Below are 27,704 nucleotides of genomic sequence, written 5' to 3'. Positions count from 1 at the left end.
CTTATCTCGGGCAGGCTCGTCGTCTCCGAACGGAGCGTATCGCGTGCGACCTTACCAGGGGAAACGACATAAGGCGGCCGCCCGGTGAGATCACAGACCGCAGCAGCTTGCCCCGCTAGCGGCAAGCGGGCACACGTAATACACGAAAAGTTTGCGAGGTCTTCTTGCCTGCCGCGCCTGTTACCTTGCCCCGAACGGACGCGCTGTGCTCTCTCGTCTCTCGACGTCCAGGGCTGCGGCACTCGCATTGCACCACGGCAAGCCGGCTCACTGGTCGATTTTTGTTTCTACTACGGACATCTCTGCGTGGTTACAGAAGCATGAATCGCCTAATGCAGCGAGTTTCCTGCGCAGTTTTCTTGTCAGCTCCTGTGCTACTTCTGCTTGTGGCCAGCCGGGGTGCTCCAGTTTTGGCTGCTTTTGTGCCGGCAGCCTTGACATCGTCCAGGACAGCCGAAAACGGTGAGTGGCCGGAGCAAGAAATGCAATTCTAACACGCGCGCGGTGCTTGGTTCTCGCGAGAAGTGCGAATGGGACGCGGCGTAGTGGCTCTTCAAGTGCAAGAACGTGTCTCGCACGGCGACGGTGTTCGTACCCTGCGCAGGGGTTGACTAGAAGCACAGCGAGCTCCTTTACTTTAAGATGAGTTGGCTCCTGCCGAGAAGAAACTCTTAAGTCATGGAGACGTAGAAATGAAATGGCACAAATTTTCGGGTACATTCATTAAGCATGTGTTAAATACTACGCGTGCAGCTTTCTCATAGAAACGGAATTTTTCGCTTGTGCTTCTTAAGTTACATAGCAAGTAAAACCTTGTTTGGGCTAGTTGATTCACGATGAGAGTACTATGAAGACGGCACGACCAATGCAGCAGAAAAGGACCAAAAACGCACGCCGTCTTCATACTACTTTCACTTAGCAGGTTCTTTACTGAGCAAGTAAACAATAACCCAGACTAATTTTTCTGGTTGTACACTGAACTCTCGTTCAAACTAAAGCTGCTGTGGAAATTTCCCTTTCAAATAATGCTTTATCATCACCAGATAATGTTCCGTGAAAGGTTTACAACCCAGTAGATTTATAGAAAACTTGACTATCTGTGGTATTGGGGTAAATTTTAACTTTGTGCTGAAAAGCATAAATTTACTACGACTTCACTGCCCTTATGATGCATTCACAGATCGTTCGGGTGCTGTCGTGTGCACCTTTAAAGTGCAGGAGAAAAATTGTGGCTGTAAGAGGCTACCAATTTCAACATAACCTTAGGAAAATGTATGAAGTAGAGTACGTTTATGGACCTTGCAATCTTCTATTTTTTCCATTTTTGTTCTTTGCTTCGCATACTGACTGCCCATAATTTTTGTATGTGAAGACTGGTGGATCACAGCCAGAGAGAGCGAAACCGCAACGCAGAGGGGCAGAAGGGGTGGAAAATACGCACGGCGCATTATTCGTCGTTACCCGGCTGTTTGTTTGCTTATGAAACCACAAACGGTTGAATAGCCCAACAGAGGGCAACGGGACCAGTAGCACAAGAATGCAAGAAGCAACAAATACAGAATTCGGAATAAAATAAGATAGCAAAGCAACAACGCAAGCAAGTGCACCTTTCTCCTGTAAAACGGAAACAAACTGTATGCATGCAATTAATCATTGCTCCATAATTTGTTCCGACGATCATACTTTTCGTTTCACTGGCCTTCTGCGATATTATATTCAAAATTCATTTTGAATATGAGTAAAGATTTAACAAAAGAACACCTCTCTGTCTGGAAACTATTTGTTCCCTTCCTTATTGAAGGGACTCGTACGTTTATAGGGCTGTATTGAGCAATGTTGGGCTGAGCCTGATCGGAATGCTGATGATTGTCGACGGCAATAATTGTTCCTGTCTCGTCCCGCTGTAATGCTGCGCGCTTCATTCCAACCATTTTTCGCACATATCTTACCGGAAACTCGGTTCTCTCTAATTAGCGCTTATTGCTAATGATGAAATGATTATGTCCGCATTCCTTTTTCGTTATTTCAGTGCGGCTCCTATGATAAGGAAATTAATTTCAGCTTTTGCACCATAAACAACTACGCGGGCATTACTTAGAGTGAATAAAACATATTTAAGCACATGAAAACTAAACCTTTTCATGCACAGCAATGCAGTTAAATTAGCCAGTTTCGATCCCACAACGTACGACACTTTCCTTGTGCTTTCATCCAACAAGCTTTACTATTTGCCCACTACGAATGTAGTGTTGATGGCAAATTCCACGTTCACAGTCCTATGAAGCGGTCGCTCTATTTGTTCTTCCCGACTGCACGGTAGCTTATCCGATGTCGCGACTGACGAAACAACGGCGATTCCTATTCTTGAACATCTCTTCCCAGAAGGAGGCGATATGCTCCTACTCGGAGCGTTGCACTGGCAAAAGAAACCGTTTCAACCGCGTCAGGCTTTTACAAGCCTTACTTCGGGATCAGTGACCTACCCTCGGGCCCTTGTTTCGCGAACTTGAACAGACCTTGCAAGAGGGTGTCAAATGATGGCACGCGGGGAGGGTTCAAGTTCTGTGCCGATAATGCCAGCGACGCTTCAAGTAGAATAGTATCTGTGCCCTGATTCCGCGTGCTTTGATGCCATTGACGCTCGCACGTTCGTAACTTACAGGCGAAGTTTTTCTAGGCGAGTTAAATATATTGGAGCAGAATTTCGCATCAAATAACGCAGGCATGCAGACTGAATTAAAACAGCACTGAAATGCTCTTGCGGGAGATTAATTGCTAAGTCAGAACACTGTAGCCGGATGATGACGCCGTATGACGTTTATGCGCCTTGCTATGAGCACAATAAGACAGTAAGCAAAGATTATTCAGCAGTACGGAGAGAGTAGGAATGCGTAAAAGATGTTTCCTGTCCGTTACTGGCAGTCCTTTGAGTGCAATCAAACTTATTTGGAGACAGTTTCACAGCAGCTGTTTCTGCTTCTTTTATGAAATGTCTGGTATGTATCGGTAGGACGTCCTCTAGGAATGGGGCCGTTTGACACGTTACAAATGCCACAACCGCATGCACAAGCGCATGGGCTTCTCCACCCTCCCCTCTATTCGGCGGCCATGAAAACGAGCAATATCAATGCCCCGCATTGTGCTGGATGAACGCGCACAGAAATACGCAGCGAAGGGCGCACATTCGCGGTTCCTCGCATGCTAAAACAATGCCGTGTGCCAGAGGCATCGGAAGGGGACTAAAATGCCAAAGCGTCGGCTACAAATCGAAATATGACTGCGGCTACAGGGATGTTCTAAAAGTACATAATCCAAAATTGATTTTAAAACCAACCATAATCAGTCACGAGGGCTGCTTGCGCAGGTTAAGTGACCAGGCAGAAAAAAAGTGACAGTATAATTACCGCCCTTAGCGTCCTAACCAGCAAAAACCAAGAAATAACTTTTTTTAGCCAGTGCAGCTCGCGTGCGTGTTTGTATTACAACTTTAGTGACGCTTCCATTCTAAGTATGCTTCATTTTCTCGAATTATACTAACAAGTGCTCGCTGAGAGACATTCGCCTTCAACGTTTCAACTCAATCCCAGTATTAAATCTCTATCCGAGAGTAATAAAGCGCACTACAGTTTAAGGCGTCTGGGAGAAACAACGCAAGACAGTTTGAGGTGAGCTTTCTTCGACAGTTTATCCGATGGAGTAGGTCATCAGTTTTACCGTTCGTCTCAAGATTGAAGTTCGTGGGTTCGATCGCGATTACGGCAGCCCTTATTCGGTAGAGGCGGAATAAAAAAAAAAGCCCCTGTTCTCTGCGATGGTAGTGCGCGTTAAAGAAGCACGGGTATCCAAAATTATTCCGGAATCCCCAACAACGGTGTTTATTATTAGAATTTGTCATCTATTTCAAACTGAACTGAATGAATGACCACTCCGGTGCTTTCTCAAACGCAGGAACACAAGTATTAGTGCATTACTTTCGTATACTATAATGAACGTATTACCTCTATACATATAAGTCTTCGGCGGCAACTGATTGCCTTTGCTGTGTTGTCCAAGCTTTTGCCGATCTTTTTTGCCGGGTCGCAGAGGGCCCTTGCGGCAGGCCATCGGTGGAGCCTCAGTTGGAGCCAGAGGACCGCATCATAGGCGGACAACCAGCGGTTCCGGGTTCATGGCCATGGCACGCAGCCCTACACAAGCACAGCACAGGTCACGCCTGCGGCGGTGCTCTTATCACCGACCGCCATATCATCACAGCCGCCCACTGCGTTTGGTGAGACCTTGCTCGCCGTTTATAGCGTTGCAGTAGTATCACTTATCTTTTAAGGCCCAAAGAAACGAACATCCCGAGGCGTCGAACTGCAATGTAAGCGTCAAAAGGTACCGGGAGCCATTTGATAGTAGCCGACATTTTTGGGCTTTGGCTTCTTTGGAGTCGGAAAACCTGGCTATAGCTGGCGACACTAAGTGCCAAACACTGCGTCCTTGTAAAGCATGAAGCTCCAACGTGGAAAAAAGATTAGTACTGGCCGAATGGGACAGGACAGGAGAACGAGGAACACAAACTACCACACAGGAACAGTAATTTGTGTTCGTCTTTCTTCTGCCCTGTCCCATTCGCGCAGTACTAACCTATTTTCTGCAATGAACCAACTAACCCGCAAGAAAGTTCTCTATCGTGGGTGGATGGCATATTAACAATTCATCTTGCCTTGAGATCCAGTGTGCGCGAGAATTCGTGGAATGCTTCCATGCAAACTAACTGTCAAATGACTTCAGTTTCTTGCTACCGACTACAGGGAACTATACATTGTTTTGGCTTGCTTACAGATACAGTAGTCTGGCTCTCCCGCTGTTTTCCCCACTGAACGCGGCCCAGTAACCGGTGTTGCTTTGAATTTTTCTGCCAGCGCCCACTTGATTGTGTTCTCCCAATTATATTCACGGTAGCATTCAACGTGGCTTTGTCGGAGCTAAGGCGAGGAAGAACCAGCTCTGACAGCGTTGACGTTCGAAGTGTTTTTATGCGAAGCATATTACTAGAGCTACACTACAGCCCGTCGAGCACGGCGGTGGAGCTACCATTGACCTTTAGCGTGACCACGTGACACCACGTGACAACATGACGTCACAGCAGAGGAGAGATGGGCTGCCGGCTCGCGCGGTCGGCCGCGGCGGTGGAGGCTCCACATCAGAGGCGCGGCGGCTGACCACGTGACAACATGATGTCACAGCAGAGGAGAGATGGGCTGCCGGCTCGCGCGGTCGGCCGCGGCGGTGGAGGCTCCACATCAGAGGCGCTGCAGCTGACCACGTGACGCTACCACAGCGGTATAAAGCTGAGCTTGCCTCGCTCTCCGGGCACTTACGAGGCGGCCAGGTGTTGGGATGCCGCCTAGAAGGAGGGCTGATTTGAACGAGAAGCGAAAGCTTCAGCGTGCCGCAGAGACCGATGAAGAGCGGTATGAACGTCTGGCTAAGCGGCGTGCTCAATATGCGGCTCGGCGACAACGTTCTACAACAACTGAAGATCAAAGCGAGGAACTTTACCAAGCCTAGCCATCAATATGCTTCGCATCTGACTAGGCTTAACGTTAGCTAAGCCTCAGCCATTTTTTTTTAATTGCGCCGCTCGCGCTGTTGCCTTGCCCAACTTCCTCCTTGTCCGGCGCGGCGTGTCATGGCCTGCGAGCCGAGGGCGGCGCGAGGGGCGCTACAGCTTTAAAGTTACTGTATATGCTGTCAAAGGTACCAGCGTTGCGCGTCTGTTTTCAAAACGCCGCTCGCGACTCCATTGGCAGAGCGTCATCAGGTGGTGTCCAAGGAACCGTGTACTGCGGAGAAGGCGACTTGGCGACAGCCGGCCAAGTTGGAAGCGTATCCACTATCCGACCGCTGTTTACGTTCGCTGCTGTTCACGTGCGTCGCTCTCGCGTTTTATTTTCTTTCGCTGAAAGTTGCATTGAGGTTTCGTTAGCGTAAGCAGACTTGACTAGCGGCTCGGCGCTCTTTCGTGTTTTATGTTTAAACGCCAGAGTAGAGCCATGCGTTGCGTATTTATCCCTGTTGGCATAAAACCTGAATGGCAAACAATTTTGGTTGGTTGGTTTAGTTGGTTTATGGGGTTTAAAGTCCCAAAACGACTGCGGCTATGAGAGACGCCGTAGTGGAGGGCTCCGGAAATTTCGACCACCTGAGGTTCTTTAACGTGCACTGACATCGCACAGTACACGGGCCTCGAATTTCTCCTCCAAAGAAATTCAACCGCCGCGGCCGGGATCGAACCCGCGTCTTTCGGGCCAGCAGCCGAGCACCATAGCCACTGAGCCACCGCGGCGGCTTCAAACAATTTTCAAGCGAGGGAAAACATGTTTAGGCATCTTATTGTTTACTTCAGATGACAACGATCGTCCAGATTCGAGTAAACTGCATTCTGGATTTTATACTGTCCTTAGTTCCGGCTCATAACTTTTTGCAGGAATTTCAGATTCAATAAAGGCGACTATAAACAGGTTTTTCAACGAAGGTCCGGCAATTAAATGTTGCCGCAAAGGCGAATGAATGCTGAATTTGTACGGCACATTTTGAATACTGAGTTTGCCCTTAAATTATCAGGTAAATAGTTTGGAGAAGGCGACTTTGAGAATCGGCTGCTGCCGCAGCTCACGGCGCGCGCAAGAAAGAGCAGCGATTTTTCTTGACTGTATGTTTTGACTGAATTACGCAGTCAGCTGTTTCGATGCTCTTTGTTTGCGATCAAGCGCAAAAATGGTTTACAAAACTCGGAAAAGCACCCACGGTCGATCGGTGCTGCTCTAGGCACGTCGCCTGCACAAAAGGAGTGCGACTTTCCCGCATAACTTCGGTTGCTTGACAGGCAAGATGGCGGACCTACGCGCAACTCTGCTACCTTTGGTAACATATACAGTAACTCTATACAGTTTCTTTCACAAAGTCCGCATTTAAGAGCGCTGATATCGCAGCACGCAGGTACATGGTGACTAGGGCTTTTCGAGATTTCACACACTTCCTTGTTGACGCGGAGAATGCTCGTCTACAGCCCACGTGAAAATAAAAAGTGATGAATTAGACGTTTTTTGGAGCGCTCTAAAGTTTGGACCCTGTAATTACCACCGGAAAAGCAACAACTAGAGATGTTTGCTTTTAATTTATATATTCATTGAAATGAACAGAATACAGAAATGCGCTCAGTAACTATGCCTTGAATGGTCAACAGCAATAATGAAGTTTTTCTCCCCCTTTTTTGCCTCGCTATATTTTAATCATTGGCTAGCGTAAACTCGGATACCTGGTGTAAAGGGTGAAAAGTTAAAAAAACAAAATGTGTCGTACTTTTAAGTTTATAAACTACAAATTCAGAACATGTGTCAGACGATCGAATAGAACATAATCAATACCTTCAGCACTGCTGCTCACGAATCGGCCTTCTTTTGTACGCATTTAGAAGAACACAGACAGCGCAGCTAAACAAGGAGTCAACGACGTAAACTGCTAGGACTGTGACCGCCCATGCGCTCTATTCATATAAGCGGCTGCTGTTACGAGCGCCTCCTTGAGTTACATCGCGAGCAATTTCTGTGCCCGGTGACATTGAGTATCGTACCACAAATCTCTCAATTATGGGTAGTATACTCCGTGGACGATCTTTTTCTATTCATTCCCTTAAGACCATTATCATTAAGGCACGGCCAAGTGAAGGATTAAGCAATCCGCTGAGCTGTGAAAAGTCTCTGCTTCGTTCATTGACCCGAAAGCTCTAAAATGCAACAAACCAGTTAGAAAAAGTGTTCTTAAAAAGCGGTCTACAGCCGAGTTCATCATTAACAAAAAAAAAACCAATTTTGAGGCGTTACGCGAAATGTCCTGGTATTGCTAGGCCTCTATGATGATTTATATGGCAGTTTCTTTAACCAATATTTTCGCTATTTAGATTACACCTTTTACCCTGCTCTGATTTTTCATAAAGCGCACTATCCAAAAAGAAAACTCTTAAGCAAATATTTTGCCTGCAAAACATTGCGCGTTGGTTTTAGAGGAAACCGAAAGCTCGGTATTTATGTGCTCAGAGAACGATTCATGAATTCTTCTCATTATGTCGTTGCAGGTCAGACCAGCCAGGCCAGCAGTACATAAAGGTACACCTCGGCGGCCATAACCGTGACCTTCGGCAAGGAAGTGAGATATGGGAGGAAGTAGAGGAAATATGCGCTCACTCAAGCTTCAAGTCCCACAGAAAATCGGTAAGTTTAACATTTGTTGCTTTCAACGAATCTATGAGAGAGTCAAGGACCGTATTAAAATAAAATTTGCGATTTCGACATTAAGTAAAAACCGAGCCACCAGCTTTAGGAAGCATAGAAAAAGTAGGGAGAGTATGTTTCGCACCAGTTGACTTAAGGGGAACATATGAAGCCGTTCAGTTCATAATTTCTCAAGATAATTTCAACAGAACTGCCCCTAAGTGAATAATCACCAGGAGAATACCTTTATTCAGCCATTGGGCAGTTCTGAAGAAGGGACGAACTCGAGGAAGGGTGTATTCAGCGCACTCAACCACTTAAACGGAATGCAACGCTGCTCTTGCTTTGTTTCTGAAGCCCAGGAAAAAAATAACTACCAAAACGACATGTAAAGTGGCGTGAAGACACCGGTTTCACACAGAAAACCTATCTAGAAAAGGGCGGTTGTCTTCTTCCAGGTTAATATATTCATTTATGGTTTAAGATCGCAAAAAAAGACACGGGAAACAAGTGCTTGATCGAGACTAGCGCAAATTCTCACTTAACATAATGTATTTATTCCAGTCTACACTCAAGTGAAATTAAAGCATTTAAAGTGAAACCTCCTGCTACATAAAGAACGCCAGAGCAAGGAAAAAAACATCTTAAGTCATTATTGGGCATGCAGTGCATAAATACTTTCAACACATGAAGATGTCAGCTATGACACACTGACAGACGCTCAGTTGGTTTGATTCCGAGAACTATGCAAGCCGAGTGTGCTTTTAGCCAATGCACTTTCCGTTCATACTTTTTACTTCTGCCGCATTTAATTTCTTGAAAGCTACGCCGGCCAATTACACTTTACTTTGACTGGCATTAATGGTTCTCCTAGTAATGTATCCTTTACGGTTGCTCAGCTTCTACTCTGCACTACTTTTGCTGGCTTTACGGCTCACTAATGGTTTTTTATGCTTCTATAGTTGTAGCATTCTGCATACTTCACTATTCTTGGCGCGCCTCATGAGCTCTGCCAATAACCCGCGCTCGCTGACGTGGTCGGCTGATGCGCGCTCGCTTTATGGGCTGTCTTCCCTCTCCCCGCACTCGCTGCTCGCTTGGAGGCATCACTGCGCACGTCTGTGTGCCTCTGCAGAGGCGGATTTCCTCTTTCGAATCTCGTAAGGTTACGGACCTCTCGCTCGGCTCACTGCCGGCACCCGAGGCTTCAGTCGATGGTGACGCAGAGACACACGCCAGCATTTTCTCCTATTGGCAGGCATACTGCTCACGCAGTGACGATAATGTTTCAGCGCGCGCACGTTCGAACACTAAGCAATGTTTCATGCAGATGGGAAAATTATCAAAGGCAAGCTTTTTAAGAATTTCGAACAGGTCGCGAATAGGCGTCACCAGTAGTTGTTACGTGACAAAGTCCGGATACAAAATATTCTGTGAAAGCTTATCGGAGACATCAGCCAGACTACTGCTCAGTTTCTGTGCTTAGTCTCCAAGACGGACATTTCGACGTTGATTTTCAGAAATAGCTGCAGTATATCACAAGTGTTTGAGAGGCATAGTCTTTTTATAACCCATAAATACACGGCAAAGCATCAGTGTCAATGAAGGTTGGGATATAATGACGTGGCAGACGTAAGCATTAACAGTAACGATAGAAAACCGTTACCGTAGCCATGTTGATTCATTATGCACGGTTATGATACCCAGTAAGGCAAACAAACGCTCTCAGCCTGCAGTGCGGATATATATTTTGCATGCGTATCTATGGCTAAATGCAGTCAGGTAGTCCTCTAAATATTTAGCGTATTCAAAACAATGTTAGTTTGGTGAAAGTCACAGTAATTGAGTAGTTATATAAATATTGCTCCCCAACGGCTCATTTTCTTAGAAGAAGAGCTTGCATTGCTATCATTTCTCAGCAGGCAAATGGTAAAGCTGGTGAAATTGACGATGTTGAACATATATGTGCATCAAATGTAACGTGTGAGAGCACAGAAGACGCAGTTGCATCTGGGCACCTTTCCGGGCCTCTCAAAGTTTTCAAACTATTAAAAAGTTCGAAGTTAGACACTCCGAAATTTCTTTGCCGAAGCAGCCACCGAGTTCTCTTGTCCACGACGTAGGCTTGTTTAAGGATAATGTTAGCATTTTCTCTGTTGCCCTACGAGAGTTCTGCGTTCCGTCAGGCCTGAATATATATAATTTCTACCATTTTGGTGATTCGTCCTGGTCTAGCAATATTCTTATTTGGCATCTTGCGATACCTGCATTCCTCTCCGCAGAGCTTCAAAGGTGACATTGCCATCTTGAAGCTGAAGAACAAGATCAACTTCACAAGCATGGTCCACCCAGTGTGTCTTCCAGTAAGCTTCGAGGAGCTGGGTGATGGATCTCATTTGTACGTCACCGGCTGGGGACGCACCGGACGTGAGTGGACTAATGCACTGCATTCAACCTTATTCCTATTGGCGTGCATTACCAAAGCGCTGATACAGTTACACAGGGTTCATATTTATCAAGGAGTGCTCGAGTGCAAAAAAGTCGATTTGCTGTTATACATTATCTACTCACGCAAACGAAAATAAAATAAAGAAGGCGCAAACTTGACTCATTTGGCATCACACCGTTCAATCCCTAAAACACAAACAAAGATGGATAAAAACTGCACTTCGTGCCCGTGTAAACAGTTTATCACGGTTGGTCATACGTTTAGAGGAATCTGCCAAGGTGAAGCAGATTTGTAATAAAGGAGTAATTATTCATTGGCATACATGCAAGCACGGCCATACGACTACAAAAGATAGCTCTCCTTTCTAGCCGTATGGCTGCCCATGGTGTGTGCCCATGAGCAATTACTCCTTATTAATGAAGGTATTCAAACAATTTGGTCGTTTCTTTTTTGCCTTCTTTGAAGTGCAATTTTTTTTGCAAAGATCTCAAAAATAATCGAGAAGTGATCAACAAGAAAGAGAAGCATCTTTCTCCCATCCAGTGGCTTAGTGCCTTCCGCATTCAGCTTTTAAGATAGAATTCGCTGGTTCAATACCGACCGCAGCGGTCGCAATTGAATGGAGGGGAGGAGCAAATCGCCCGAGTGCTGCGCAGTGTCAGCGCACGTTAAAGAACCAATGTGGCTACAAATATTTGGGGAGCCCTCTCCACGGCGCCTTTCACAGCCCACCGAATAGCTCCAGTAAGTTCAACTACACACATGACCCGTCATACCGTGTCATACTATGCCTACAATACAAGATACGCAACCTTAAGTAAGGAATATTACACCTTATTTATACTGAACCATATGATGCTACACCGTTCCTGAACATTCTGTACGTACCATACAATATCATCTCTAGATTTTCGTAGGGGCATATACCGGGTGTTTCAGCGAACACTTTCAAAAATTCTCATAAGTAGAATTTTTTTTGATAAGGATATGGCTTTTGCAGCATAGTATTACCAATGTTGGCGGACACCAGAAAACCGGTGAATCGTATTAGGTAGCAAACTGGTTCACTAATTTTTAATAATTAAATTTTTAACTGTTACAGTTAGGCACCTAGTTGCAATTAGATATTTGTAGCTGGTCGTTAGTAATAGCCATATCAGTTTCTAGAATTTCGGAAATGCGATTATCCTCGGCGCTGTGGTTCGACAAAATTTGGCTTTTTCGACTAGTTACGTGCACTGGAGGGGATGCTTTGCCTGCATGCTTTCGATAACGCATGTATTTTTCGCCCGATGCAGCCAAACTTTGTCGAGCCACAGCGGTGAGGGTAATTGCGTTTTAGAAATTCTAAAAACTGATATGGCTATTACTAACGACCGGCTACAAATATCTAATTGCAAACTAGGCGCCTAACTGTAATAGTTAAAAAGTTAATTATTAAAATTTAGTGAACCAGTTTACTACGTAATATGATTCACCGGTTTTATGGTGTCCGCCAACATTGGTAATACTATGCTGCAAAAGCCATATCTTTACCAAGAAAATTCTACTTATGAGAATTTTTGAAAGTGTTCGCTGAAACACCCGGTATATATACATATGCGGTCAGAAAAGCGGTTTTAGAAAATTACTAAAGTTACGTCACCGCCACCTTCACACAATTGCCGCATAAGCCGCAGCACTTTTAGAGCGCTGCTCTTAGATGCCCGTTCCTGGATTTAGCGTAGTTGTCGTTGGCGCAACCGGTTGACCGAGTAGCAGGGCAAAACGCCATCTAGAAGGTGGCTTGACTGGAAGAACATGGATGGTGGCTAACAGCGTAACACTCCACCTACCATCGTCTGTGAATTTTTTTGAAGCAAACACTAATTGTTGCTTAAAAAGCACGCAATGTCAAGCATCTCTGCGCGCTTGCCAAAAATGCTTTCTTTATTGGATGCGAGAGAACATATTAGACTTGTCTTGTGCACCGTATCTCATTCCTGCAAAAAACAGCTATTGGAAGCTTCGGTTTCCTGCCGGCACAAAACAACCACTTCTGGGAGCGCTGTTCTTCAACAGCTGACATGAGTATTACGAGGAGACCCCCAACTAGCTCACTCCGGCAAACATGGAGATGTGGTTAGGTTTATTTCTTCAGTACAGGGTTTCTCACTAGCTCTCTCTTATCTATGAGTTGGCCTAAATGTGTTCCAACGAAACACTTTAAAAGTGCTAGCAGTCCCATACGCAGCGACGCTCTTTTCAGTGCGTCCATTTCGGCTTTTAATAAGATTGTGCATTGTTTTGCTAGTTTCATTCATTCTATTTTTTTCAAAACATGGGCAGGAGCAACAGCGCTGTGTACAGACTCAATGCAAATTAAAAAAAAAAGAAACGAGTGACGAAAATATAACACATGACCTAGGCTTTTCCGTTCTACATGTTAGAAAAGAATTACGCAGGCCGTTGAAAGTTAAATGTATTTTAATGATAAAATTAACATTGGTATTTGTGCGCATGAGAATCAAATGATAGACTGGGCAGCCTGGGGCTATTAAAATATCAGTAACTTTTCATTCATTCTTCTTTTTAAAGGCGCAATAGCCATACAACGTGATTGAGATTGCACTTGTTGTCATGCTCGTAGAAATACGAATGTGCACAAATTTAGGCAGGAATAGAAATGACTCAATGCCTCTGAACCGAAGACAGATGTAATTGGACAGCGTGGTATATAAATGCATCGGTGATTTAAACGCAGTGAACCGTAAACCAAAGTCATTCTATGCGTATTAGTATTATCACGTCAGAAATTATCTGCTAACAATGTTATTCGTAGAGGATGAAAATTGCTTTCTCATATCGGGGTACAATCAAGTAGCTAGAACTAGCCAGCTGAGACAAAAATGCTGATTCTTCTCGTCCGCTTGCTTGTAGAAAAACAGAAATACTTATTTTGATCTTCAACTCCCATCGTGATTCTAAGGATCTCCACTGACCCATTTTCTTGTACACGTTCTGTGGTAAAGCACACTCAAGTAGGTCTCGTGCGAGGCCTTTCAGCGACGCTCTTCTCCGTAAACCGACCTAAAGACAAGGGTTATAGCATCCTTGATCTCGTGCCCTAGTAAAAATGAGGGCGTAGATGCCGACTGTTGATGACCCCTTCGTAAGCGATCAAGTCAGACAAACAACATACGCCCCGAAAGTCACAGAGGGTGTTTTTATTGTTCAGGTTTTGTATTTATGAAGGACTGCTACTCGCCAGCCCTGATCACAAATGTGGCTTTTGAAGAGAAGAAAATACGAAATCAAACATTGCTGCGAACCGCTGCCACATGTCCTCAATTTGCCCACGGCACCTCGAATAAATTAAACTCAACGCATGTTATGGAGCGGAATTCTGAACAGATAACTTTAGGGTTAGCGAACAGTGCTTTCTACTATTTCTTGCACTGTAAACCAGGCCATGACCAGTGACTTAATGGTCACTGTTGTTATGCAGGTAAATGAACGGAACTGAAATAAAGTTGTAAATGGTAGGAACATCATAGTTTTCCAAAGCAGGAATGAAACGAAGTGACAGTGCCCTGTAGCATAGAGAGGCTATTAGCTATGTTTGCGTATAAAAATAAAGGTCATCAGACTACCACACAGATAGTCAAAATGGAACGATGAGCTTTGGTATCTACTGCAAATAAATCGGTCCCTACATATACCTCAAACTGATATTAGTTTTTGGTACTGCTACCTACTATTGAAATTTAGTAGCTGACTCATTTCTGTTTCAGCTGGGTATATATATTCTCCGCTGCCATCCACAAGGGTTCTATAAAGATGGTACAGGTGAATGGTATGAAATACAAGCGGGATACTGGTCGCCAGTAAAGCAACCAACTTCTTTTTTATTATTATTTGTCTCATGTGAAATTTAACCACTCAGATCTAAAATACGAGAAGTGAGCATATAGACTGAAAAATAGCACGCAGAGTGCAATTTCCGTGAAATTTCGTCGATGGGTCTGCAGCCCTTTTGTGCTCCGGTTATCAGCAGCCCTTTCTCAGCATGTTGCGGACATGCTGGAAAATAGTGTGAAGAGAGCGGGATGATGACATATGAGTTTCAGAGCCAAGATGAAGCCTGCGAGCGCAGATAAACCCGAAATTAGTGTAACAACTGAAAACTTACCTTTATCGAGAAATTTCTTTACGACTTCTCAGGCGAAACGAGCAAAATTTTGAAGAATGCTATATTGGCCACACGAGGACATGAAAAGTAATTCTTCTTTGGTAAACTCTGTCCACATCTCAGTGGTAGTGCTGCATCAACTGCCGGATAGTTAGCTATGCTGACAGCAAAGACGTTCAATGCATGCGTTTTTGCCACACGCCTTCGCATGATATTTTAAAGTGCATGGAAACACATCATCACCGGATATGATAAAAATTTACATTTTGAAATTTGCGCTTTTTAATCTTCTACATGTTTCGAAATACTGTACTTTAGCCATTTCCAGCAGTAGAGACCCCGAACTGTTTACTTCAATAAACTATGTCAAATAGGAGAAACTAAATAAAGCATTCATCATTTCTGTAGGCAACATCAAACAGTCAGTCTTTCAGGAATTCCCGCAATGCCTTATAGTAGCTAATAATCAGAGTCTTAGCAAAGGTGTCCAGCATACAGAAAGATATGTCATTTTAGAGGGCATTTTGAATGTGGCACTTTTATATACATGCGCTGGCATTCTGCTAATGGCATGAGTGTGAACCACGATGTAGAATTCCTTGATCAATGGACTACGTTTAAATGCGGTCGCTTTGAAAGATCTTCGGATATACATGCGGCGTCAGTTTACATACAACATCCATTAGAGGAATTTCCCGAGTTCAAACTGGAGCGAAGTCAAGCTCCCTTGAGATTTAAGGTTAAATCTTCTGCACTAGTCAGGACAATACTGCAAAGCGGAAGCTCCTCGCCAGTACATCGTCAGTTATTTTATTTTTGTTTATTTGGAACAAACTGCTAGCCACTTTGAAGGCTTTTGCCGGAATGGGCAGAGGTTGTTTTTTTTAGCTACGTCACACAAAAGTTTCACAAAGAAGGTTCCCACAGCTGAAATAACTTTGTAAAATAGATAATCATGAGAGACAGTTTCAAAATACGTGACTCAGTATTAAAGAACACGTTATGAAGAGTAGTGCGGATTAAGATTTCTTCAAAAAATGTACATGCAATACCTGACTCAAAGGGTAAAATGAACAATTATTACAGGTTACGAAGGAAACTGCTCAGAGATTCAGAGTTAATAGCATTTCAAGGTAAAATATTTCATTCCCTAATCGCTCGAGGAAAAAATAACGAAAGGTGTCAGTATTAAATATATACTGACACCTAACTTCTCCATAACTCGCTGACATTTTTACGCAAAATGTTTCACTTGTTATGATTAGCATAATTACCCAAGACAAGTTCACGCGGCATTGAGTACAGACTGGGTATAACAAAATTCAGTCTTAAAGAAAAAGAGCGCATCCTGCAAAAATTCAAACAATTCAAATGGACGCAAAATGCATAAGTTAGGACTTCTGACTGCCAACACGAGTCACTGGAAAGAAAGTGATAAGATTCGACAAATCGAAAACACCCTCTTCTAATTGACTAGGAATGCACTGCATGATTTACGTGTACCATGCATCTCAACCTAAGCAGAATCCCGAGAATAGTTAAGACGTCATCGAAGAGATTGCGCTATTAGTCAAGCCGCATCATCTTAATGTAGTTTCAAGACGCAGCCGCTATTTTCCTTATCACTTCCTAATATACACAGCATCGTTTCTATGTGCAATAATTTTGCTGATTCTAGAGAACTTAACGATCGCGGCGTACCTTATCTGACTAAAACACGCCATCATTAAGATGTCGGCAATTGCAAAATACCAGAAACAAAAGGCAAGCAGAGAACTGTGCTTCTAATATCCATCAAAACGCATACTGTCTTTTATTATCAATAATCAAAATAGCCTTGGCCTGCAACACTTTTTTAAAGGTTGCTATCTGGCGTCTGTTACATGCCGCCTGATGAAGCTGATAGTTTTCGACCACAGACACACATTATAGCTTCAGTCCAGCGACAAGCCCATTCCGAGAATCTATTGTCTTCTAAGCGAACAGTTTTAATTTCCTTGATAAGGACGATAATATTGTAACCTCTCGTTCCTTATGTTTAACAGAACCAGGGAAATAATTGCACATAGGAATGATGCTAAGCATATAAATAACTGATAAGGAAAATAGCGGTTGCTTCCTGAATGAACATGAAGCTGATGCGTCTTGAGTGATAGCGCAATCTGTCTCGAATGACGTGTTATCTGTTGTCGGGATTCTACTTCGGCTTAAGACGCATTGCACGTGTAATCCGCGTAATGCATTACCAGTGAATTAAAAATAGGTGTTTTGCTATGTTCCGAACCGCATAATTTTGTTTCCACTGGCTCTTGTTGGCAGTCACACGATAACCTAAGTCCAGTAAAAAGCAAATTCCCAAAAAATAATGCGAACGGTTTTAATTTGTGATATAGAAGGGAATAACGTAATATCTTGTTCCTGTGAATGTAATGATTTAACTCACCTATTTTGTTTGGGCCAGTGAACGTGTTAACGCATTAGATCTTGATCTTAAGTCACGTACTGAGAATATCACTTATATATACCGCATTGACGGCTTTAGTGACCACGTGCTTCTCATACATAAATTACTCCACCCGCAAGCTTCTCTAAACTAATATGTTAAAAACATTGTCGACTACAGAAAAATATGTTTTCATGCAATCAATCTAGGCTTAGAAAACTTCTGGCAGACATTCCTTCAAGCTATTCTTTTGATGTATTAACAAATGTACAATTCTTGCTCAAAACAAAATTTTATTCCTGATGCGTGCGGAAATACTACGTATTTCTTTCCGCGAAACTTAAAGCCATGGTATGACTGTCAGCTCCGAGCGCTAAAAACAAAAAGAACAACAGCGGAAAGAATGCTGTGGTGCCATTCGCAAAGCCAGCTAAAAATTCTACAGCGACTTGCAGCCTTTCACAACAAAGAATGAAAAAAAAGTTCGGAGTAATGATTTTCTCCACAGATTACTCTCACCATATACCACTATTGGATACTGACGGGGCACTGGTTACGTCAGCGGAATACTCGTCACGCTCGTTTGTTTTAAGTGACCACTTTATAGCTATGTTCGCACAGAAAGACCAATTCAGTATGCCTTAATTAACGGAAGCAACAATTGATTTGCATGTCCTACCCTATAACAAGTATGGAATAAAAAGATAAGTTATAAATCTTCTCCGGTGTCTCAGCATCGACACGAAAACGCTTAACTGCACTCGAACCTTTCCAAATCTCATTAATTAGCCCCTACTTCAGCAGTCTTTATGTGCAGAGTATTTGCCACATAATTTCAAAATTAGTAATATAATTTTTGCTTTCGAATCTGGTTGCACAGTTCCCGCAAATAATCGTTGGCCTGCGTCATTTCCAGTATCTCGTGTAAACTGCTTGAACACGATACATAGCACTGCGCTGCACTTCCAAATCAAAGGCTTTATTCAGGGATTCAGGAAACTATTGGTGGATAACCACAACTGATGGAATTTACTAACGAATTCCGCATCAGTTACACAATATCGTTCATACTGAACGTACTTTCATTATTTTTCCTGGCCACTCGATTGTGTTCCAAACTACATTACTCCAGATTACATTCAGATTCTGTAAAAAGTTTCTGGATTCGAATTTTTTGTCTCTGCGTAAATAGTTCACCCATACTGACCATTAGTCAACTTTTGAACGCGACATAACTTTGTCGCTCCAAAAGAAAACGTGCCTGGTCCTTACCTATTCATTATTTACGTTAATAACTTACCATAACACTGCGCTTATTAGTACAAATATTTCCCTCTTGATCTTACACAAAACTTATCCGAGTAAAGCCGCATTACTTGATCCACTACAAAATATCCTTATACGCTTGGTAATTTCGGAAGCTCCCGCAATCACTAGAAAGATACTACATCGAATGCTCGCTCCTCCTCAAGTTGAATTCGCATCGTCATTTTAGTTACCGCACCAAGAAAACCTAACCAACTCTCTAGCACCCACGCATAACTCTCAAGCGAGTTTGTTCGCCAGTGATTATAACAGGCATTTCAAGGAGCAGTATGAAGCTGCTATCCCTTTATTTCTGGACATCACTAACAGCAATCTGAATGCTATGATCAGATAGCAGGAGCGCATCAAAACACACCGCTTGATAAACGAAATAGACAAACTCTGTCCCTTGACTTTTGCTGCGCTTCAACTAAATATGCACGAAGAATTCTGTATTTGGACGTTAGTGAAGTATACTACGATGTTTGCTATCGAATGTTAACTGTCGCTGAATATAAAAAGCCTTTCATTTTTCTGAACCGTGTTGGACATCCCATCGCCTACATGTCCATAAAAAATTCAGGCACGTTTTGGAAGCACGAACACATTTGTGTCACCACTGTTGCGCCGTCCTACAGCACTTTTACATCGACTTCATGATAACATTATCAGTTTTTGTCACTCAGCCGTTTTTAAGAAAAAATAAACAGTGGTATATCTTTAAAATCGTTATCAGTTGTCATGCTTTTTTTATTCTTGAAGACTATTTTGAAGTAAAATTGTGATTAAAGAGATTTATACCCTTCTTTTTGCAATCACATCTGCTCCATCAGTTTCGCCCATCGGATATTTCCCCTAGCTGCTTCGCACTTCTTTTATTTAGGCCTCCCTCACGCAATGCTGCAGCTGAATGCAGCCTGTGCGATATATGTAGAAATAAGTAATAAATACTATTCAAATCAAATTAAAATCCCAGAAACTCTCTCACGTCCTTACATCTCTATGTTGGCCTGAAATTCAGGTTTCGCTTATTCACTCCATTCCGGTCAGAGTGATAGACGGCAACATTGGTGGTGGACATGGACGTAGCCCAGTTTAATGCGTCTAAGTTTAATTCGTTTATTTCGTTTCAGTGTTTTTACTGGTGGAAAACAGCAAACAGACACTTCCTCTCGCTTGGGTATTTTTTGCTTGGCAATAAAAAAATGTACCTCGCTCGCTTTACGTGCAGTGCGTCGGAAGAACAGTGATTCTGGCGGTTGCTGACGATGGAGTTATTCTTCTGATAGTCTTTTCTTCATAGCACACTCAACTTTAGCAAGCGCTTGGGCATACCGAGCCGCTGTTCTTCTTCTGCTGGGAAAATTGTCCTAATGGCGTCAAAGCCAGTTTTTTCTCCTTCGAGTGCCAATTTGAAGCAGCTACTTCTCAAACCCGATTGACATCAGCCGTGCGTTGAAATGTGCATACACAATGTAGTCATTCCGGCCCTGAGTACTCTCGCAATCAGCGTCTATCGAGCATCCCGAAAAACTGCGGTAGATGTTGCGGGTTATATTTTTGGCTGGATTTAAGAGGCACATGAAATTATATCAAAGCATTTGACCGACCGAAAGAAGCCATTACATCAAAAATGGTGTGCCCCATATTCAGACATGACATAGTGGCATTATTAGTATATTAGGACTGTGCCTATTATTCGGAATAGACACCAAACTAATGCTCTAAAATAGTTTGTCTTTTCAATGTCCAATTATTTAATATACTGAACAGAGTATGGGTAATGCTTGAAGCTACAGGTTTTTACCCAATCTGGTTTAACACTGCATGCTCAAATACAGAATTCGAGAATACTCCGGAGGCGCCGCTGTATTTCTTGATGACAAAAAAAAGTTCGCTGTGGCTTAGCTTGGTTAAGCACGGTAATTGAGAAAACAATATCCGTACCTACGCCATGGTACAGCTGGTAGTGTAGCTGGTGGTGGTGCTTGTGGTTAGACTTGTGGTGATGCATCGGCTATACAATCCAATCCAATCCAATCAAATCGAAACCAATCCAATCCCATCCGGCCGCCGCGGTGGCTCAGTGGTTATGGTGCTCGGCTGCTGACCCGAAAGACGCGGGTTCGATCCCGGCCACGGCGGTTGAATTTCTTTGGAGGAGAAATTCCACAGGCTAGTGTACTGTGCGAGGACAGTGCATGTTAAAGAACCCCAGGTGGTCGAAATTTCCGGAGCCCTCCACTACGGCGTCTCTCATAGCCTTAGTCGCTTTGGGACGTTAAACTTCGTAAACCAAACCAAACCAAACCAATCCCATTCAATCCAATCCAATCCATTCCATTCCATTGCAATCCAATCCCATCAAATCCAATCCAATCTAATCTAATATAATCTAATCTGATCTGATCTAATATAATCTGATCTAATCTGATCTAATCTGATCTTATCTAATCCAATCCAATCCAGTCCAATCCAGTCCAATCCAATCTAATCTAATCCAATCTAATGCAATCAAGGTCAAATTAAGGTCAATGGTGGTCACCGCCGCGGCACGATGGTGGTCACCGCCGCGGCACGGCAAAGGCGTGAAAGTGCAAGTAGTACTGCTTTCGCAAATGAAGGTCAATGGTGGTCACCGCCGCGGCACGGCAAAGGCATGAAAGTGCAAGTAGTATTGCTTTCGCAATAATAACCGGGAAGATATGAGAGAAAGAAATAAATACTGTATTTATAAGTGTACATTTATGTAAATAAGTCACAACTACAATTTAGACTTTTTGGTTCGAACAACAAAAAGAAAACTGTAAAAGGACGCCGCATTCGCTTTCAAAATTCGTTTTAACCAAAAACATTCGGTATTTCTGGCTTGCAGTATATAGGTATATGGCTACTGAATGCGTCTTTCGCTCCCTTAATGTTGAAAATTAACTAGCAGGGAAGCCAGGGCCATGATGCGACCATGGTACTGGGGTATAAAGAGTGCAGTTATGCGATTTGCGCTATTTCTTCCATAGCTCACACGCTCCTGCAGACCGGGAAGAATAATCTCCTCGCCGTCTTCTAGCTAAGCACTGTTTTTTCACTACCATCTCCTACCTTGAGCAGTTAGTTAATAAGGCGAATAGAATGCACGCCGACATTCAACGAAGGGGTGTCACGAAAAATTGTATTTTGGCTTACGCGGCGGACGAGGGGCAGGTCCTTTGTTGCCATCAACACGCAGACCACGTGTAGCCACGCCCTCGCGCTCAGCACGGCATGAAATCCCAACGATTAAATGACGACCTAGGCCTTAGAAGTTAACTTCCACTTCCATTTTTGCCTGGCGGCTAACTCCTTTAAACTGAGTTATGCTTTTAAAGAGAGTAGCAATTTTTTCTATAAGCCCAGCTCTAAATGTTGTATTTTAATGTTAATTATTGGTAAATCAATTGTTCAAGATAACAAAAATTACTTTAATACACATTGACCACAAATAACTGCTACATTGATTCACCGAAAGAAGTATTTCATTTGTCGGAAATGATATTCGCCGAAGGAAACCGATAGCACAGTCTAAATAAACGCCGAAAAAAGTCCGCCGAATTTTCAAAAACTAAAAACTGAAAAGTCCAGCCTCCAGAGATAACATATTTCCAAAAATTCAGGGGGGCCCTTTGTTGGCCTAAAGTGCGGTGAGGCGAAAGCCTAAAGCTCAGTGTTGCTGCTTGTGTCACTGATGTGTAGTTAAGATGTTAAGCTTCGCCTCTAAGAGTAGAACGCGACAGCGCATTGTAACGCTGCCAGGGAGTCCACAGAAACACGTTGGTTATTCGGCTTTACGCCTTGTTCGATGGTAAATTGATTTTTGAGGAAAGCAAATGTATCTCTCTCGCATATTTCAGTCGACACCTGGACTTAGCCGTAAGGGAAGGGAGGAAGATGGCAGTGAACGAAGACGCCGTATTAGCTAGACGCGCCTTTGTTCATTCCAAACCATCGAGCTGGCATGGCGGAGTGGAAGCGTGCTCGTCTCGCACTCCGGAGACACTGGTTCGATTCCCCAACTCGACCAATTTCCTACTTGGTTTCATGTATTTATCTGGTCTTACTAGAAAGGTTAATTAGGCTAATTGGCCATTACCATTGTTCTAATGCCATGCATCATGTCCTGTCACTCACCTCTGAAGTGATGGACTCTCAGAATGCTCAACACAATGGCTATGAAACGTCTATAAACGTATAACTATTAATGATGGTAAATGATATTTAAGCATTACTTGCAGATATTGTGATACTAGTTAATGTATGGTTAGTGATAGTTAACGTGCCTTAACTAGTACACCGATTAATTAGTGTTAGTTGAGGTACAGGCGCAGTGCACAGCCCCACATGCCACTTCTTAATTACTACTAATTACCAATTAGTCATTTAGTCATTAAGTACAATGATATAATCATGATATTCCTCTATATCATGTTCCGATGTGTTTCGATTGCACGCGATTAAGTGTCGAGTGGCTGTTTATTGGCATACACCCATATAAGGCATGCATCCTAAACGCGGGCACATTTGCTAACAAGTCTTGGTCACGACAGTATGAAGCATTAAAAGCTTTCGCCCTAAAATTTAGTAACAATCATCTTTGCGTCAGCACTACTGCATTTGCACCCGGCTACCGCGGCGTGAAGGAACTTTGCTACGTCGCATGAGGCTTGGCATTGCACTTACGAAATAATGTTCCCTGCCTGCATCAGCTGCTGGGGTGTCGAGACGATGGAGCACGTTTGCTGTGCAATCCCTGCGTATATAGCCGAGACAAAACTGCTACGCTCTGCATTAGGCCGTCTTAACTCTCGCTCGCTGATGTACGGAAGGCAGTGGAAAATTTTCGGACGGCGGCCGCCGGTATTGACCGTTCTAAATTTCATGACCGCCACTGTTCTACATGTGCCTTTTCTTTTCTTTTTTGCTGACGTCAGGCCTTTGTAATGAGCTAGATTTGCCCCAATGTTGTGCGTTGCTCCCCGATTTACGCTCTTCATTTCAAACTGAGCTCTCCTTTATATTTCTTCTGTAGTACATCTGGTCGTCCTTCTAGCCCAGTAAAAGGAAGGTAACTGGTGCCTTCTTCTGGGTAACCTGCAGTCGTTTGCTTCTACGCTGACTGTATCTCTTTTCAGGAGAAGGCAAAAATGAGGCAGCCGAGTTGAAGCAGACTCTGACGAAGGCCATGAGCACAGAGGCGTGCAGGGATCATAGCGGGCGCGACCTTCCGCCCACAGTGTTGTGCGGTGGGCACGACTACGGATCGTCTTGCGATGTGAGTTGAAAGGTTACTGCTGTACTTAAAGGGGCCTTGAAAGGGGGTCCGAATAAAGTTTGGAATGTCTACGATGTAACAGGACGACGCTTCACACATATCCTTCAAGAATAATTTTCTTATGCGTTTTGTAGAAACTCAGTTATCTATAGTTAAAATTTGAATTTACGCGTCTTCGTGCCTTTCTCATTCCTCTCGTCAGTTTTTGCACGCTGAAATGTCCGCCTCCTCCGCTGGCCCTACCCACTAGGTCCCTCCGTCTGCTGCGGACGCGAGCGGGAAGGGGGGGGGGGGAAGGGGTAAGGGGAAGAGGCTGCCGGACGTCAGGAAGAAACATCACGCCGAACCAATGACAGCCCTCCGCTGCTAACGTAACGAGCGCTGCATGACTCGTTGCGCGTGGATTGAAGGAAACCTCGGCAGCACAGGTCGCCTCGAGGCGTCGAAGCGCGTATTTTAAAAAATACATTGTATACGATCGGTTCGCTTTTGAGGTCCTGTACGCGGCATGTACACTCGGTGGCCTGTACTCTATATAATGCAAGCGTATATTAGCCAATCACAAAAACCCTTTCAGGGACCCTTTACGAGAGAGAATTTTGGCCTGAGCCTAGTAGGAAGTAAAAAAATTCAAATAGGTCATTTGTTTTCAGTAATACCTTGCTTACCACACTAGGTCGGACTGCCCGGTTTGATCTAGAATTGAATATCAGCTTTGAACTTAGTTTTTGAGTGCGGTATTAGTTAGTGAATTAATGGATCTACAGGCAGTTACAAGGCATCTATTATTGATGTGCTGTGATTACGCTAGATATAAGCTTAATCAGGTAACGCATGTGTTTTTCGAAGAACAGCTGAGACAACTAAACTCAACTAAGAAGAAATTAAAAGCTTGATTTCCGGTGCAACTTTGCCCACAACAATCTATATTGCGGTACCGTTAGGGACTTATAAATGTCAGCTTTCTTAAAGCGGAATTTTAAACTGTAGACCATTTTTTAACAGCGCGAAAAAGACAACGACGTTTACACACACAACAACACGAGCGCTGACTGTAAACTGAAAATTTATTATCACAAACGGCATTTATAGATAATGCCGCCAAAATACGCAAAAATCTATTTATACTATCTTATTCTTCCGGCAACGACTTCTTAAGAAACGCAATTTCAAGATTAATCAATGACAGCGACGGTTTTCCAACCCTCGCGGAACCCCTCTTATCAATGTGTTACGCTACTACTAATTCTCTTATTGTCTCATCTTTGTGTTTGAAAATCACAGAGGTTTCTTGAAGCAAATGGGTGCAGGTGTTTTTCCGTTGTCTTCAATGCAGAGCTGAATTTTATCCGCCTGCTTTGTCCAACGAATTGAAATGTTCCCACAGGCGGTCGTTTAAGCAACGTCCTGTCTGTCCAACATACCATGCGGCGAAACAGGGGGATTCTGTGTACAACCCCTTTTACACAATCGACCCTCCTTTCAGCATGGTTAGTGGTACATTCACTTTCGGCCCTCCTACCATGTAACGACTCACGCCGTCTTTGTACAGCGGGGCAAATATCACTCAATTCCCTTCCAGACGAAAATAAAACGTCAACTTCAATTTTACGGCCCACTTTCTTCAGACGGTGAGAGACCGAGTGAGGAGGGCCGGAAGTGAATGTACCACTAACCATGCTGAAAGGAGGGTCGATTGTGTAAAAGGGATTGTATACAGAATCCCCCTGTCTTGCGGCGAATGGTATGTTGGACAGACAGGACGTTGCTTAAAGACCGCCTGAGGGAACATTTTAATTCGTTGGACAAAGCAGGCGGATCAAATTTAGCTCGGCATTGCAGACAACGTGAACACGCCTGTACTCCTTTGCTTCAAGAGACCTCTGTAGTTTTCAAAGACAAAGATCAGGTGGTAAGAGAATTAGTAGAAGCGTATCACATTTATAAGGGGGGTTCCGCGCGTGTCGCAAAACCGTCGTTTTCATTTATTAACCGTGAATTCGCCTTTCCTGAGAAGTCATTGCAGGAATATTAAGATGGGATAAGTCGGTGTTTGTGAGTCTTTTGGCGAGATTATTTATAAACGTCGTTTGTGATAATACACCTTCAGCTGATACTCAGCGCTCGTGTTGTTGTGTGTGTAAACGTCTTTGTCATTTTCGCACTGCTGAAAATTGGATAGCAATCAACTCGCCGAGCTTTCTGTTCATCTTAAATTGTAGATTTCTTGTAGATTTCTAAATTGTACTTCTTCTGGTTCACAAAGTTACAAAAATATCCTTCTGAGTGGCCTTAATTTCTTGGTTTTGGCGGTGTCCAAATAAGTGTCCTTGAATGTTTTCACGAGGCGCCGAGGCAAGTAACCATAACGAGTCTTGTCCTGTCCTCCGTACACAGATGGGCAGGCAGAAGTAGTGTGAAAGGGAATGCCCGAGCCTTTGGCGATGCAGGCCGATATCGCTTCTGGCTGTTCTAAACTATGGAAACATGCCCTCCCATGCTTTTGTGCCGTGTACATTAGAATGCGGTGTGGCAGCTATGCATGCCGAATCGCTCATTGTGTGCGTACTAGAATATTTGAAATTCGACACACTGTTTTATGATCTGTACTGTCCCAAAACATTTCGGCATGCCCCGTCGAGAATGTGATGGGGCGTGCTTACAATTGATAGAAAAGTCACAGGCACGAATCCACCCTCAACGCCATGATGCTTCTACCTGGACACTGGCTATTCCATGGGACGAGAGCCACACCCAGGCTTGCTTGCTCTGTGCACTCCTCGCCTGTGCCCTCTCTTCTGTGCTAACATTTATTAACTCCCGCACCTTTCCATATGCCGGCAGCTCATACTGAAAAATTGATTTGTGACACCGTTAAAGATTGGAATATGGTACACTTAGCGACCACATGAGGATCTTAGCGAGAAGAGAGCTTCTGCGAGGCTCTCTATGGTGTGAATTGCTTCTATTCGCTCGGAGTAGCTTTCAGCGTTCTGCTGGTTCCAAGTTAGTGCGCCCGGACGTGAGTGCGGGTGGTATGAGTCCTTCGGTTGGTTCAAACTGGCTAATGGAAATATATGTGGTGATGAACTCTTTTCCAGGGCGATAGTGGAGGACCAGTGGTACACAAGGTCAACGGGACGTGGACGCTGCATGGGATCGTCGTGGGCGGACCGCAACAGTGCGGGGAAGAGGACGAACCACTGTACTTCGCGAAGGTGTCCCACTATGTCCGAAACTTCATCGACGTCTACGTGGACGCCCAGACGAGCAGAAAAACTTTGAGGAAGATATGCAATTTCTTATAACAAGAAACTAAATATTCTAAGCCTGCATTCTTACTATCGAGATCTATTAAAACACTGAGTCAGCGTGATTAGTGTGAAGCACAGAAAATCAAGACATAAAAGCTAGGAAGTAAAACGGACCTCATGGATTTGTTTCGGCTGAGGGCACTCGAGAGGCAAGATAATGCAACAAAATGAGCGCATGGATTGTATATCAGCGGCTATAATTATGTGGGCACTTCGCAGGCTTACCTTTTGCGGTTGCACGCCTTTCTATGCAACAAAACAGTATTAATATTTGTAACAACAGCTGAATATTCTGCATTTAATTTGAGGAACATTGCATTATCAACGCGCTCATCGGGTCCACACGGAACTTAGTGCTTTCTTTGAGCCTTCGTGTTTGAAACACGCTGTATATAGCTTGCTGTGGAAGTCATCATTTTTCTTTATTTGTGCTTGATAAATAAACCATCATCAGCAGTG

The 27,704-nt window shown here is 43.7% G+C and overlaps 1 protein-coding gene across 1 annotated transcript; it reads left to right on the top strand.

The window, feature by feature from the left end:
* On the top strand, window positions 1–27,704 carry LOC149361764 (chymotrypsinogen A-like). The gene is made up of 6 exons (XM_089572806.1): window positions 1–462; window positions 4,084–4,270; window positions 8,123–8,258; window positions 10,541–10,685; window positions 23,792–23,931; window positions 27,033–27,704. The coding sequence occupies exons 1-6, from the start codon at window positions 321–323 to the stop codon at window positions 27,237–27,239; spliced, it is 957 nt and encodes a 318-aa protein (XP_089428932.1). The 5' UTR covers window positions 1–320; the 3' UTR covers window positions 27,240–27,704.

Source organism: Amblyomma mixtum, chromosome 2 (assembly GCF_055824585.1).
Source record: "Amblyomma mixtum isolate Tamu chromosome 2, ASM5582458v1, whole genome shotgun sequence".
Lineage (NCBI taxonomy): Eukaryota > Metazoa > Arthropoda > Arachnida > Ixodida > Ixodidae > Amblyomma > Amblyomma mixtum.
Note: the sequence above shows the minus strand (reverse complement) of the source record. Positions and strands in the feature narration are given on the sequence as shown.